Source organism: Taurulus bubalis (genome assembly GCF_910589615.1).
Source record: "Taurulus bubalis genome assembly, chromosome: 15".
NCBI classification, from domain to species: domain Eukaryota; kingdom Metazoa; phylum Chordata; class Actinopteri; order Perciformes; family Cottidae; genus Taurulus; species Taurulus bubalis.
The window spans coordinates 839,392-854,391 of NC_136603.1; the positions used below are offsets into that span (position 1 = coordinate 839,392).

At 46.4% G+C, this 15,000-nt stretch overlaps 1 protein-coding gene across 1 annotated transcript in view; it reads left to right on the forward strand.

The window, feature by feature from the left end:
• Positions 1 to 15,000, forward strand: part of emilin1b (elastin microfibril interfacer 1b) — a gene marked incomplete at its 5' end in the record, with an annotated part of 21,009 nt that overhangs the window by 4,542 nt on the left and 1,467 nt on the right. Inside the window, 13 exons of the mRNA XM_079230469.1 lie at positions 4,218 to 4,343; positions 4,467 to 5,047; positions 5,513 to 5,763; positions 6,693 to 6,866; positions 6,968 to 7,990; positions 8,793 to 9,126; positions 9,777 to 10,004; positions 10,087 to 10,335; positions 11,255 to 11,446; positions 12,791 to 12,889; positions 13,102 to 13,119; positions 13,493 to 13,627; positions 14,250 to 15,000. The exon at positions 14,250 to 15,000 is cut by the window's right edge and continues 1,467 nt beyond it. Of these exons, the coding sequence (XP_079086595.1) occupies positions 4,218 to 4,343; positions 4,467 to 5,047; positions 5,513 to 5,763; positions 6,693 to 6,866; positions 6,968 to 7,990; positions 8,793 to 9,126; positions 9,777 to 10,004; positions 10,087 to 10,335; positions 11,255 to 11,446; positions 12,791 to 12,889; positions 13,102 to 13,119; positions 13,493 to 13,627; positions 14,250 to 14,572 (3,733 nt within the window). The 3' untranslated portion in view covers positions 14,573 to 15,000. The remainder of the gene's footprint in view (positions 1 to 4,217; positions 4,344 to 4,466; positions 5,048 to 5,512; positions 5,764 to 6,692; positions 6,867 to 6,967; positions 7,991 to 8,792; positions 9,127 to 9,776; positions 10,005 to 10,086; positions 10,336 to 11,254; positions 11,447 to 12,790; positions 12,890 to 13,101; positions 13,120 to 13,492; positions 13,628 to 14,249) is intronic.

Here is a 15,000-nt window from a genome sequence, read left to right on the forward strand (position 1 = left end):
CGTTGTGTACTACCACTGTGTACTACCACTGTGTACTACCACTGTGTACTACCACTGTGTACTAACGTTGTGTACTACCACTGTGTACTACCACTGTGTACTACCACTGTGTACTACCACTGTGTACTACCACTGTGTACTAACGTTGTGTACTACCACTGTGTACTACCACTGTGTACTACCACTGTGTACTAACGTTGTGTACTACCACTGTGTACTAACGTTGTGTACTACCACTGTGTACTACCACTGTGTACTACCACTGTGTACTAACGTTGTGTACTACCACTGTGTACTAACGTTGTGTACTACCACTGTGTACTACCACTGTGTACTACCACTGTGTACTAACGTTGTGTACTACCACTGTGTACTAACGTTGTGTACTACCACTGTGTACTACCACTGTGTACTACCACTGTGTACTAACGTTGTGTACTACCACTGTGTACTAACGTTGTGTACTACCACTGTGTACTAACGTTGTGTACTACCACTGTGTACTACCACTGTGTACTACCACTGTGTACTAACGTTGTGTACTACCACTGTGTACTACCACTGTGTACTACCACTGTGTACTAACGTTGTGTACTACCACTGTGTACTAACGTTGTGTACTACCACTGTGTACTACCACTGTGTACTACCACTGTGTACTAACGTTGTGCACTAAGGTTGTGCACTAACGTTGTGTACTAGCGTTGTGCACTAACGTTGTGTACTAACGTTGTGCACTAACGTTGTGTACTAACGTTGTGCACTAACGTTGTGCACTAACGTTGTGTACTAGCGTTGTGCACTAACGTTGTGTACTAACGTTGTGCACTAACGTTGTGCACTAACGTTGTGCACTAACGTTGTGTACTAACGTTGTGTACTAACGTTGTGCACTAACGTCGTGTACTAACGTTGTGTACTAACGTTGTGTACTAGCGTTGTGCACTAACGTTGTGTACTAGCGTTGTGCACTAACGTTGTGTACTAGCGTTGTGCACTAACGTTGTGTACTAGCGTTGTGCACTAACGTTGTGTACTAACGTTGTGCACTAACGTCGTGTACTAACGTTGTGTACTAACGTTGTGTACTATCACTGTGTACTAACGTTGTGTACTATCACTGTGTACTAACGTTGTGCACTAACATTGTGCACTAACGTTGTGTACAAACGTTGTGTACTAACGTTGTCTACTACCACTGTGTACTAACGTTGTGCACTAAGGTTGTGCACTAACGTTGTGTACTAATGTTGTGCACTAACGTTGTGCACTAACGTTGTGCACTAACGTTGTGTACTAACGTTGTGCACTAACGTCGTGTACTAACGTTGTGTACAAACGTTGTGTACTATCACTGTGTACTAACGTTGTGTACTATCACTGTGTACTAACGTTGTGCACTAACGTTGTGTACTAACGTTGTGTACTTACGTTGTGTACTAACGTTGTGCACTAACATTGTGCACTAACGTTGTGTACTAACGTTGTGTACTAACGTTGTGCACTAACGTTGTGTACTAACGTTGTGTACTATCACTGTGTACTAACGTTGTGTACTACCACTGTGTACTAACGTTGTGCACTAACGTTGTGCACTAACGTTGTGTACTAACGTTGTGCACTAACGTTGTGCACTAACGTTGTGTACTAACGTTGTGCACTAACGTTGTGCACTAACGTTGTGTACTAACGTTGTGTACTAACGTTGTGCACTAACGTTGTGCACTAACGTTGTGTACTAACGTTGTGTACTAACGTTGTGCACTAACGTTGTGCACTAACGTTGTGTACTAACGTTGTGTACTATCACTGTGTACTAACGTTGTGTACTACCACTGTGTACTAACGTTGTGCACTAACGTTGTGCACTAACGTTGTGCACTAACGTTGTGTACTAACGTTGTGCACTAACGTTGTGTACTAACGTTGTGTACTAACGTTGTGGACTAATGTGTAGAGGAAAGCAGCTCACTGCAGCCACTAATACTGATACAAGGTGATGCTCACACATCTGCATCATCTTTGTTTTGCAAACAAATTGCTTATTGTTTTCCATAATAAACTATTTAGTAGTAACTAATAATTAGTTATTATTACACTCCAGCAAACCCGCGCCGTGAGCAATGCTAGAGCAACTATAACAACTAGAGCAATGCTAGAGCAACTAGAGCAACGGTAGAACAACTAGAGCAATGCTAGAGAAACTATAACAACTAGAGCAATGCTAGAGCAACTAGAGCAACATTAGAACAACTAGAGCAACGGTAGAACAACTAGAGCAACACTAGAGCAACTATAACAACTAGAGCAACGGTAGAACAACTAGAGCAATGCCAGAGCAACTATAACAACTAGAGCAATGCCAGAGCAACTATAACAACTAGAGCAATGCTAGAGCAACTAGAGCAACACTAGAACAACTAGAGCAACTAGAGCAATGGTAGAACAAGTAGAGCAATGCTAGAGCTACTAGAGCAACACTAGAACAACTAGAGCAACACTAGAGCAACTAGAGAAACTAGAGCAACCAGAGCAACACTAGAGCAACTAGAGCAATGGTAGAACAAGTAGAGCAATGCTAGAGCAACTAGGGCAACACTGGAGCAGGGCTTTTATGCCTTTATCTAAACATTACACTTTATCTGGCCGTTAAACTTTTCTGAACGTTAAACTTCATGTTTCTCTACGACTGCAGAAGTGAAATTCCTTCTTGTTCCGGATTCCAGAAAAAAAAAAAATTGATTCAAACACAAAGAGACACAGTCAGTCTGCTGCTGAACCAACATGGCCGACACAGAGGCATCATGATCACACAGCGATGGCATCAGCACATGACACAGCAGCGTTCTCATGACTTTTGGGGACATTTCATTGACTTACCCCGATAGCTACCAGACTAAACCTAACATAATCCCACTTTAACCTAATTCTAATTTACACCGACCAGGAACCAAGCTTTCACTCTGAAATGTAATAATCTACGTTCTGGGTTACGTTATATTTCGTCTACATAAGGAAGGCGAGTCCCCACAATGTGACTGTGTGAACAGATTTATGTCCCCACAAGGCGGGTAAAACACCCATTCCCATGCGCGCGTACAATGCGTGTGTTATTGTGTTTAACGAGTCCCTGTGTGTGAAGCTGTCAGCTGATCTTCATGTGTGTGTGTCTATAAACTGAACAGAAACATAGAAACAGAGAATCTGTCACAAATCCGTCACAGTAAAAACATGCTCATATATGTTTTTTATTAATGTAAATAAAAGCAATAACTGCTCTTTGTTCATAAATATTCACACATGTGTTTGGGGGTCGCTTTGGGCAGTGTTCAGGTTCCATCTGATGCTTTTGCAGTTTTAGCTTCATATGTTTTCAATCAGGAAACACAGCCACGGACTTCAAAATAAAACATTTCTAACGTTGGGAGAACAGCTGCCGTTTCAAAATAAAAGTACCTATTTTGACTATTTATATTGTCAGGATGTTCACTAATGTTACACGGTTTATAGGCGCAGTTTGTTTAAAGACGCTGTTCGCGTCCTGTAGCATCAGCTGGTTCTTTAAACTATCCGAAAACATCTGCACATGATCAGCTCTGACCTCACTCGACCCAAACACATGTTTGTCATTGCATCTGGAGCTGCAGCGGACCAAGAGAAAAACTCCAACTTACAGGAAGCATCTGTAAAAATCAGATCAATCAAAGTTTATGAACCCTTCCTGTTCAGACTGTTGGGGACCGGAAAACTGATGCATATTATTATTATTATTATTATATGGTATTACGTTGTATTCAACTTTTGTCAGAGCTCCAATGAAGCGTCAACCAATCATACGCATTTGTTAAGAAATGTCCTGTGAGAAAGCAACAGAGTGAGACCTCTGTTTTGTATGTAAATAAAGGTCATATAAGAAACAAACAGAAGGAGACCTCCGTTTGTGGTCCAGGATCTTGTGCGGTGGCGTGATGCCCGTTCTCATGTCAAGGGACAGGAAGTGGAGTTTTTACTATTTTTAATAATTAAACACTTTAACCTGACAAAATTCTTTTTTGTACATTCTGTGGAGGTCAAATGTTTTTATTTGTTGACAGGAAGTTGATGGTTCGTCATGAACAGTCATGACTAAAACCTGTGTGTGTGTGTGTGTGTGTGTGTGTGTGTGTGTGTGTGTGTGTGTGTGTGTGTGTGTGTTTGTGTGTGTGTGTGTTAAACAGGAACTGGTGTGCGTTCGTGGTGACGAAGAAGATGAGCTGTGTAGTCGAGGATGGAGTGGAAACCTACGTGAAGCCTGATTATCATCCCTGCAACTGGGGGAGCGGACAGTGCAGCAGGGTGGTGATGTGAGTACACACACACACACACACACACACACACTCTCTATGCACTTTGGGTACAGTCTGACAACTTTCAATTTCACTCTCGTTCGGTTCGTTGAAAATGAAACACCTCTCGCGTCGTTACAGATACCGGACCTACATGAGGCCACGGTACAAAGTGGCCTACAAGATGGTGACGGAGATGGAGTGGAAGTGCTGTCACGGCTACAGTGGAGAGGACTGCAATGGCGGTCCAGTCGGAGGGGCAGGAAGTCAGATTTCCACCACCAGACCTCAGCCCAGACCTGGTGGTCAAGATGGAGGAGGGACGGGTTATGGGCAGGGTGGAGGAGGCCAGGGAGGAGGGACAGGCTATGGGCAGGGTGGAGGAGGCCAGGGAGGAGGGACGGGCTATGGGCAGGGTGGAGGAGGCCAGGGAGGAGGGACGGGCTATGGGCAGGGTGGAGGAGGCCAGGGAGGAGGGACGGGCTATGGGCAGGGTGGAGGTCAGGGTGGAGGAGGCCAGGGAGGAGGAGGCCATAGAGGAGGGATGGGCTATGGGCAGGGTGGAGGAGGTCAGGGTGGAGGAGGCCAGGGAGGAGGGACGGGCTATGGACAAGGTGGAGGAGGTCATAGAGGAGGGACGGGCTATGGACAAGGTGGAGGAGGTCAGGGTGGAGGAGGTCAGGGAGGAGGAGGCCAGGGAGGAGGGACGGGCTATGGACAGGGTGGAGGAGGTCAGGGTGGAGGAGGCCACGGAGGAGGGACGGGCTATGGACAGGGTGGAGGAGGTCAGGGTGGAGGAGGCCACGGAGGAGGGACGGGCTATGGACAGGGTGGAGGAGGTCAGGGTGGAGGAGGCCACGGAGGAGGGACGGGCTATGGACAGGGTGGAGGAGGCCAGGGTGGAGGAGGTCAGGGAGGAGGGACGGGCTATGGACAGGGTGGAGGAGGCCAGGGTGGAGGAGGTCAGGGAGGAGGGACGGGCGATGGACAGGGTGGAGGAGGCCAGGGAGGAGGCAGTTCTGGATCTGGACAGAGTGGAGGACACAGCGGTGAGTGGATTCTCATTTCCACTTATTCGTCGTAATGTTACTGTGTTGGGTCAGATGTGTGGCCCCGCCTTCGTCTCCATGTGACTATGAACGCTTCTGTGATTGGAGCACTGACTTTGCCGCTTCTTGCTCTTCCAGGACGGGTTGAGAACGAGAAGATGAGGCAGCTGGAGGAGAAGATCCAGAGCTTGACCAAAACCCTCCAGGACCTTCAGACCACCATGAACGGACACTTTCAACAGGAAGTCAACAAACCGGGCGTCGAAGGAGGAGGAGGAGGAGGTACCTCTTCAGGAGGAAGAAACCCTGCTGATGCAGCTCAGCCGGAGATTAAAGAGACGATTCACAGCATTCAGACGAAACTGGACCAGCTGGACAACCGCACACAGGTGAGTCCCTGTTTTATCTGTGAGGACTTGAGGGATGTAGCCCAATACCAACACATGCTTTGTATGCGAGCTGCCACCTGGCACAGACAGGTATAGTATCAAAGACTTAATTAGACCATTGGAAAGTTCGATCATGATGGAGGTCTAGCTGAACATCACAAGGGAACTGTGATTTACCCAGTATCAATTGTATTGGTAACCATCATCCGAATCTGCTCAGTCCTGATCAGGCTGGTTTACCCTCACCCAAAGAAGGCTGGACACATCCACTTAATGTGTCACGTGTAAATGAGAAGAGAAGGATGGTGAAGCTTTGTCTTTACGTTGGTTTTTAACGGACACAAAACAGTCGCTGACGTATCTCTGCTCCAACAAGCCCATGATTTGGTTTATTAACCTTTATTCATGGAGGTCCCGGCCAAGTTGAAAGCGTAAAAGTTTCCCACTTGGAAACACAGATAACGGACTTTAACAACAAAACAGCAAAAAGTTAAAGATATAAAAAAACACACATTAAAGGGATGACAGATTTGAACAAACTAGTAATTTGCTTCAATCAAGAATTGTCATTCAGTGTCTAAAATTTTCCTAAATCCTGTTTTTAAAATCTCCATAAATGATCTTGTTTAAGGGTCCAAAAACGTAAGAAGACCTTTCACAAAAAACGGTGCAGGTGCTAGGGATGACGTACACAATTTGTCCACATGGTTGGAGGTTGTAGCTACTGATAGTTTTAGGAGTTCTAAAGTCATATAAGGAGCAACCAAATCAGAGACCAACCACAACGGAGCACGATATACTGAATGCAAGATTTTCAAAGAAGATACACTTTTCTGCATTTATACAAAATGTCATACATAATAAAATCTTTGTTTGAATGTGTTCATGTTTTAATGAGGACTGAAGCTGAGGTGTCTCTGCTCCAACAGGCCCATGATAAAACCCTGGTCAGCATCAACAACCACCTGGTGAATGGGAAAGGGAACGACCTGGACGGAGGTCCGTCTGGAGGAGGACTGAGTGGAGGGAAGCTGAATTCATTGAAGGAGGAGATCCTCAGGGAGTTGGAGAGCAGGGTGTCGCTGTCCTGCTCTTCCTGTCAGGTATCACATCAGTCTTCTTTTTCGAGTCATTCGTCCAAGTTAACATGGTGGCTAAAATGCATTTCTTTAATGAGTTAAATGGTTCTCTGTGGGTTTTCCAGGCCGGCGTGGAGGATCTGCGCAGACAGCAGCAGGATGACAGGGAGAGCATTCGAGCTCTGGAGAAGCAACTAAATGCCATGGACCTTCGTTATCGGCAGGGCCTGGACGGACTGCGACGGGAGGTGGTGCGCTCGCAAGAATGCTGTGCCACCGTCAATGACCTCCAAAACCGCGTCACTGACACTGAGCGCAAGATCAGCTCAGCCTCAGAGAACTTTGACGTTCTGCAGAACCGTCTGGACAAGGAGCTCACCGGAGAAGGCGGAGAAGGCTTCAGAGGAGGAGGGTTCGGTGGTGGCGGTGGAATTGGCGGACGTGGGAGGGATGTTGTGATGACGGAGGACAGACTGGACAATAGGCTGAGGGACCTGGAGCGGCGTATCAACAACACCGTGCAGCGGACCGAGCAGAGCTGCTCATACCTTGAGAACAACCTGAAGGACTACTTCCACAGAGATCTGGGGGACCTGAGGACGGTGTTCCTGGACCGGTTTGATGACCAGGCCTTCAGGATCACAGACGTGGAGCTGGACGTGGGGCTGGTAAAGGACGGGGTGAGCGACCATGGCAAGAGGCTGTCGAAGCTGGAAAACAACACATCCCTCGTCAGCCGAAGGCTGGAGGAGTGCAGCTGTGGAGGATCTGAAGGAGGAGGAGGAGAAGGAGGAGGAAGGGGAAGCGGTGACCGGGGAGATGGAGGAGGAAGGTGGGGAGCAGGTGGAGATGTAGGAGGATCTACAACAGGAAGAGGATCTACAGGAGGAGGATCCACAGGAGGATCTGGAAAAGAAGAATCCACAGGAGGAGGATCTACGAGAAGAGGATCTACAGGAGGAGGATCTACGGGAAGAGGATCTACAGGAGGAGGTGTAGACAAAGAGTTATCTGGGACGGGAGGACAAAGAGAAGGTACAACAGAAAAATCACTGGAGTGGAGAGTGGTTGACAACGAGGATCAGATTCGACACTTTAACACTCAACTCAAAGACATGTCGGTATCTGGAGACTCTCTGCTCGACAAGGTGAGATATAGATCCCCCAGAAGTTTTTATAATAACTGTTTTTTTATTGTAGGAACTCAAATAATGGCTAAAGAAAATGCAAGTGCCCCTCTATATGTACAGTTGCTGACTGCACGGGACCACAAGGGTTACCTGAGAAAGTTACCAATGAGTTCATATTAGCCAACTACTAAGCCGCTGGTAGACTTCTTTGCTAGGAGGAGAGCTCCGGAGAGGATGGATGGCTAGTTAGCAAAATTAGCTTACTCGTCTCCAGAGCTAGCTATTAGGCTAGCTAGACTTTATAGATCCCGCCTGTTCCCCTCCTGGCAAAATAGTCTTCAAGCTTTGAGGAATTAGGGACTGCAGACCCTCCAATGCCGCTGGCCACCAGCCCTTTGTTGGGCTCTTCTGTTAACAGTGTCACCATAGCATGAAAGCATGGTGGAGTAAACATGGTAGCTAGCTAGCCAGCTGCTGAATGAGTACAATTTAAGAACTTAATGCTTCATCTACACAGTCTTCTCACAGCGTATGAAAGAAAAATGCTATCGGCAGGTAAACAACATCTTTCAGATAAACAACATGCAGCCATCCGCCCACTTGTTGTCTTGCTAATTCCACCATGCTTTGATGCTACACTGGTTACAGACAAGGAGCCCCACAGCCGGCCATCTCTCTATAGTTTCACCCTCTGTAGTGTAGAAGCTGTGAGGTTTAAGGAGGTTAGCAGAAGGCTAAGCTAAACTAATATCAACACCTTGACGTAGCTATCACTGTTGGATAGATATTTATGGATATTAACATGTGAATCATCACCGAGGTTGTGGACCTGAGCCAAGATGTCCGTAAGATCAAGGACCTGACCGGGGATCACGGCGAACACTTTAACCGAATCGTGACGGAAGTGGAGCTGCTGGGGCAGGACTGCGAGTTGTGCGGGAAGATGGAGGACGAGCTGCAGAGGCTGAAGAATCATTCCCATGATGCACTGGGGCGCATGCAGAGCCACATCAACAGACTCCAGATCAGACTGGACTCTGGGAAAGAAGGCTGCCTCCAGATGTGTTCACAGCTGGAGGACGAAGTCCGCCTGCTACGAGACGACGTCAGGAGGTGCACCGGCCAATGTAAGACCAACCCGGACACGCCCACAGGTCAGATCAACCAATCAAATGATTGTATTTCATAGTATATGATTGTGCAAATGAATTGAGTCTTTTTCTTTTCTTATGTATTTTTCTGGAGGGACACAATGTATCAGCAACAATCACAAATGCCACTGTAAATAATTAAACTACTTTTTCCACAAGACTTTTGTTTTCCCCAAAATGAAATCAGATCAATCATCCAAATATGTTGATGTCTGTGGTTCTCATCAAACTCCACCAGTTTGAATCTCAGCATCACATATTTGACCTGGAAATAAGAAAGCAACCAGTCACAACCTGCTTTTCTCACCTTTAGTGATTTTGCTCTTACTAGAACTAATTCATGTAATTAAAGAACAAATGAACCTCCTGCTGTAATAGACTAGCTGGTAGATGTTTTAAAGAGATAATTAAAGTGGTTTGCAAACTAAACCCTTACTTAGGGGCGGCTGTAGCTCAGGGGGATGAGTGGTCGTCCCCCAGTCCTCCCATAGCTCACATGTTGAAGTGTCCCTGAGCAAGACACCCAACCCCCAGCTGCTCCCCGGGCGCCCCACAACCCCCCACTGCTCCCCAACCAGGGATGGGTCAAATGCAGAGAAGAATTTCCCCAAGGGGATTAATAAAGGATAATTTATTTGTCTTCTTCTTTTTAGGTGGTGGTTCTGGTGGCACTGGTGGGAGCAGGGGACGAGGACCTGGGTTGGATGCTGAAAAGCCTTTAGACGGCCACAGCGTGATCGGAGGCTCCATCAACAACAATCAGCTGAAGACGCTGCAGGGAGAATTGTCCGAGGTCATCCTCACCTTCAGCTCCATCAACGACACCCTGAAGGGGCTCGAGCACACAGTGCAGAAACACGGCAGCGTCATCACCGACCTCGGTGAGCCCAGCTCGCTAACGCCGACTCTGCATTTGTTCCGGTAGCGCTCTCGGGCTCACGTTCGTCCTGTGATCCCTGACAGGAAACACAAAGGATAAGATCATCTCTGAGCTGGACAAAATCCAGCAGGAGGTGACGGAGCACATCGAGGAGAACCGCGACCGCCTGGATGCCATGGGCGGGGATGTCCGGCGGTTCGAGAGCACGCTCCTGGTAGAGATGGGAGACTGTAAGAGGTCTGGAGACGGGCTGGAGAAGAGGCTGTCGAAGCTGGAGGGAGTCTGTGGGAGGCTGGACGGCGTCTCCGACTCCATCCTCAAGATCAAAGAAGGTAGAGTTTGAGGTTTTCTGTGCTCATATTTTCTTTTAAAGAAACCTTAGCAAACCTTTTCAATGTTCTTATTTGTACACAAACCGGATTCACTGTGGGAACCAAAAAGAGTTTATTTATGAGTTGCTCATGGGAACAGAGACAATCATTTTGTGAGATATTGCCATAATGAACACATCAATTATTGAATTATGGCCAAAAATGTGTAAAATACTTCTCTCTTGATTTATTCCCTCAGTAAATATTGTAAACATGAGTTTATGTCTCAATCTCTAGTTTCAAGTCTTCTTCAATACAGCATGATGTTCATTTAGTAAATTATGGTCATTTAGAGTCAAACAGACCTTAAAGCAGGGGACGCTTTAGGGCGGGGCTACAGGGTGATTGACGGGTCTCTACCTCTTTTCCGGTCCTGGAGTTGTCCGTGTTTTCGTCGTACAACTTTAACCCGTTCGCAGTGTGTTTTCACTCCATAATAATAATAGAGAATCGTAACATTTTGGTCTCCTCAAAATGTTTCATTCAGCGTTTTGTTATATTTAGCTCCGCCCTCTCCTTTCACTTCTGGTTGCAACAAACCAACATGGTGAAAATGCCAAGTTGAGGATTCAAAACATCAGTCGACAAACCAATGGGTGACGTCTCGAGGACGACGTCCACTTCTTTCACACAGTCTGCGGTTCATCCTCGAGTCCCACCTTTGGGCCAAATTGGAGGACATTTTCTAAATGTTGTTTCTAAGATATGACGAGAATGGGACGGAAGCCCACGGCTGTTTCTGGTGTGGAGGCATGCAACGCCGATCTGAAGCTCTCTGATTGGATGACCCTCTGGGCCTTGTGACTGGAGCATGCATTCCCTGTTTAGTTGCGTCGTGTTTTCTAACGTTTTGATCTGCTGTCTTGTCGGACGTGTTCAGGTCTGAACCGACACGTGTCCAGTTTGTGGACGTGTGTTTCTGGTCTGAATGAGTCGGTCATTCATCACGGAGGAATCATGGACTTCATTCAGAAGAACCAGGACGACGTCTACAGCAGGATGAAGAACCTGAACTCCAGCCTGAATCAGGTCCTCAAAGACCTCCAGAGCTCCTCTGAGCACGACCTGACCGGTGAGCTGGATCAAGTAAATCAAGTGTACATCTTCATCTTTCTTTTCTTTACTTCATAAAGAAATTGCTCAGCTGCTTCAGAATCAGAAACCGTTTATTTGCCAGGAATGTTTACACAAACAAGGATTCTAGGCGGAAGGTGCATACATTAGACATTCAGCTCAGTTCTCAGAATAAAATTAGGATTCTCAAATCCACTTCTTCTCACAACAGGATTGTAGTTTGACATTTATCCACACGGCCATTGATAAAATCCTTACATGCAAATGATTGATATCCCATCTGCATGTTAACAATGTCAATGTTTCATATTGCCAGTGATGTGTCATTGATGAAGGAATAGCTTGAATACACAGGAACTGGTCGCTGCTGCAGGAGGTTATTGGCATTAAGGTCCTGGTGAATTCATTGACTTTTGACTTATAAACTGAACGTGACTGAATGTTTGAGGAACGGTGATTCAGAAAATGAAGCAGCTGAGAAACACAGGGGAATTTTGTGTGAAGCTTTCTAGAAACCGGAGAAACACCAAATGTAAGACGGAGTTGTATTGTCTAGTTTCGTAGGCACCGTGCTGCTCAGCAGAGGTTTGAATTCGTAGCTGCTTAGTCTTTTTCTTAACCCACTGACTGCAAAGGCAAAGAGAAATGTGTTGTTTTAACAAACAAAACAAATAAAAGCTCCACGTCTGTCTGATTTACAAGCTGGATGCTAACTAATCAGCAAATTAGCAATCCATCAAATCCACATAACACGCACGCCAATCATCTGATTAATAACAATTTACGACAGATAAAGTTGCAGTAATCTGGTTAACGTGTCCGGTGGCATCATATATAATTACAATATTATAATCACATTTGATATTATCCAAGTTTCGCCCCAAATCCAAATTCCCAACAAAACCTGACATTTGGAACCAAGAGGCGACTAATGGTTGCAGTGATTCAGACTCAGCTGCGTTGTCATTGCACAGAGGACGAGTCCGGGGGCCGGAAGCATCTGACCACAAGTGCAAAAAGAAGCAGTACAAGTGCAATGTGCTACATATATAACAGGTATTTAACAAAAAAGAAAAAAACAATATTCGTAGTATAACAGTATAGACAGTATAAGTATTTTACAACAGGTTCAGCTGCCTCTCAGCCAATCACAATCAAGGACCGTAACTATCCGTTTTATATTAAACCCTCAGCTGACATGCTAACATGCTAATATGCTAACAGAGTCCCCTGCCACTCATAAAGTTGTGGTATTTAGTTTAGTGCGAAAGCTTTTCAACTCGTTCATCTCTTTGAAGCCTCAGAAGCAGATCTGCTTTGTGTTTCATGTCACTTCACACAGGCCTGCCCGGACCTCCAGGACCCCCAGGAGAGAGAGGCTTCAATGGGCTGCCGGGGCTTCCTGGACGACAAGGGGAAGGTGGAGCCCGAGGTCATCCTGGTACGACCGATATTCTATACATACAGTATTTACACATATTGATATTAAAGAGGAGGAAGCAGATGGATGGAGGCAGCAGGAGGTAGAGTTCGTAAAAACATGGAGGTCAAATTAATGAACAGGATCCTCATCTGTTCTGTATTTACCATTTCCATTATCAGGAACTCAAACAGTGGGATTTTTCTAACAGCTGCTCTGATTTTTTTCCCCAGGTCCCAAAGGTGAACCAGGTACGGAATTTCTGTAAATATTGAGTTTAAATAGTAAACAAGCTGAAAAATAAATAAATGTAATCCAGTTTTACTCAACAACCTGCAGGATCACACAATGCGGCTCCTGATTGGACCGTTTCACCCACCAGCCAATAATGTGTTGTTCAGAAGTTGATTTCTCTGTTTGACCGGTTGCAGCATCCTTTATTTAATCCTTTATTTAATCTTTCATTTAATCTTTTGTTACATTCTAGCGTTGTGTTCTTGTTACATAACTGCTGCGAAGACATAACAATCAAAAACAAATAGAAATAAACAGAAAGAGAGCGTTTAGATTGAAACCTTCTGAGTTGGTGTTCATGCAGACGTTCTTTCATACCTGTGTCTTCAGGTGTGCATGGTGTCGACGCCCATGTTCCCAGACTGTCCTTCTCTGCTGCGCTCACCGTTCCCATGGAGAGAGCTGGAACCATCCTCTTTGACAAGATCTTTGTCAATGAAGGAGACTTCTATGACCCGAGAACAGGTAAACATGAAGGGACGGCGAGTCTCGGTTGGGTTGTCCCCTCACCGCGGGATCGGAGGTTTGATCCCCGGCTCCTCGTATCCCTGAGCAAGAACTCCAAACCTCCCCTGGTCAGACCAGCAGCTTGCGTGGTCATCAAAGGGCGAAGGAGAAAGTGCTTCGGATAAAAGGGAGCGTTTGCGCTGTTAGCTGTGTTAGCCCTGTTAGCGCTGTTAGCTTTGTTATCGCTGTTTTCGCTGATAGCTCTGTTAGCTCTGTTAGCGCTGTTAGCTCTGTTAGCGCTGTTATCGCTGATAGCGCTGTTATCGCTGTTAGCGCTGTTAGCGCTGATAGCTCTGTTAGCTCTGTTATCGCTGTTTTCGCTGATAGCTCTGTTAGCGCTGTTAGCTCTGTTAGCCCTGTTAGTTCTGTTAGCGCTGTTAGCTCTGTCATGTTGAGGCAATCGAAATGCTCCAAATCTCTGATGCTGCACCTTTAAGTCCCAAACTAAGATCGACATCAACACACAAGCTGAAGGAAATGGTCGAAAAAAGGAAATATGAAATCAGTTTGTTCTCCCTTGAGGTAATTCATTCTTTGATTGTTCCCTGGTGTTGATCACGCTCTGAATCTTCCCCTTCAGGTATTTTCACCGCCCCCGTCGATGGACGTTACTTCTTCAGCGCCATCCTGACGGGTCATAAGAATGAGAAGATCGAGGCGGTTCTGTCCAAGTCCAACTACGGCATGGCCCGAGTGGACTCCGGAGGCTACCAGCCCGAAGGCCTGGAGAACAACCCGGTGGCTGAGGCCAAAACCCCTCCGGGATCTCTGGCTGTCTTCAACATCATCTTGCCTCTGCAGACCCGGGACACGGTCTGCATCGACCTGGTGATGGGCAAACTGGCCCACTCGGTGGAGCCCCTCACCATCTTCAACGGCGTGCTGCTGTACGAAGACGTGTGAAACCTGAACAACGCCGCTTAAGATTCACGACAAACCCCACGGGAGGAAGTACAACGTCGCCTCCTCATCCACGGGTGTTTTAAGAGAGCCTTCAGTCCTCAACAGGCTTCTGACCCCATATTCCAACAGACCACAGATGGACAGATATCCGTTGGACTGGTTTTATTGTATTATTCTGAGTGTTTATGTCCCTTCACATGTGGAACGACAGCAGGGGTTGATTTACCATCTTAACTGCTTTAATCCAGTCAGCTGATCTGATGCGGTCACATGGTCTAGCCTCAGGGCGGCACTGAGGGCTGATGGAACCCAGGATCAGCTGAGGCCCGGCAGACCTGCTTCCTTTTGCAGCTTTTTGGAAACATAGGAAATCTGTTATTGATCATCTGACGGGTCGATGTTGAGACATGTGAATTTGGACCAAGGTG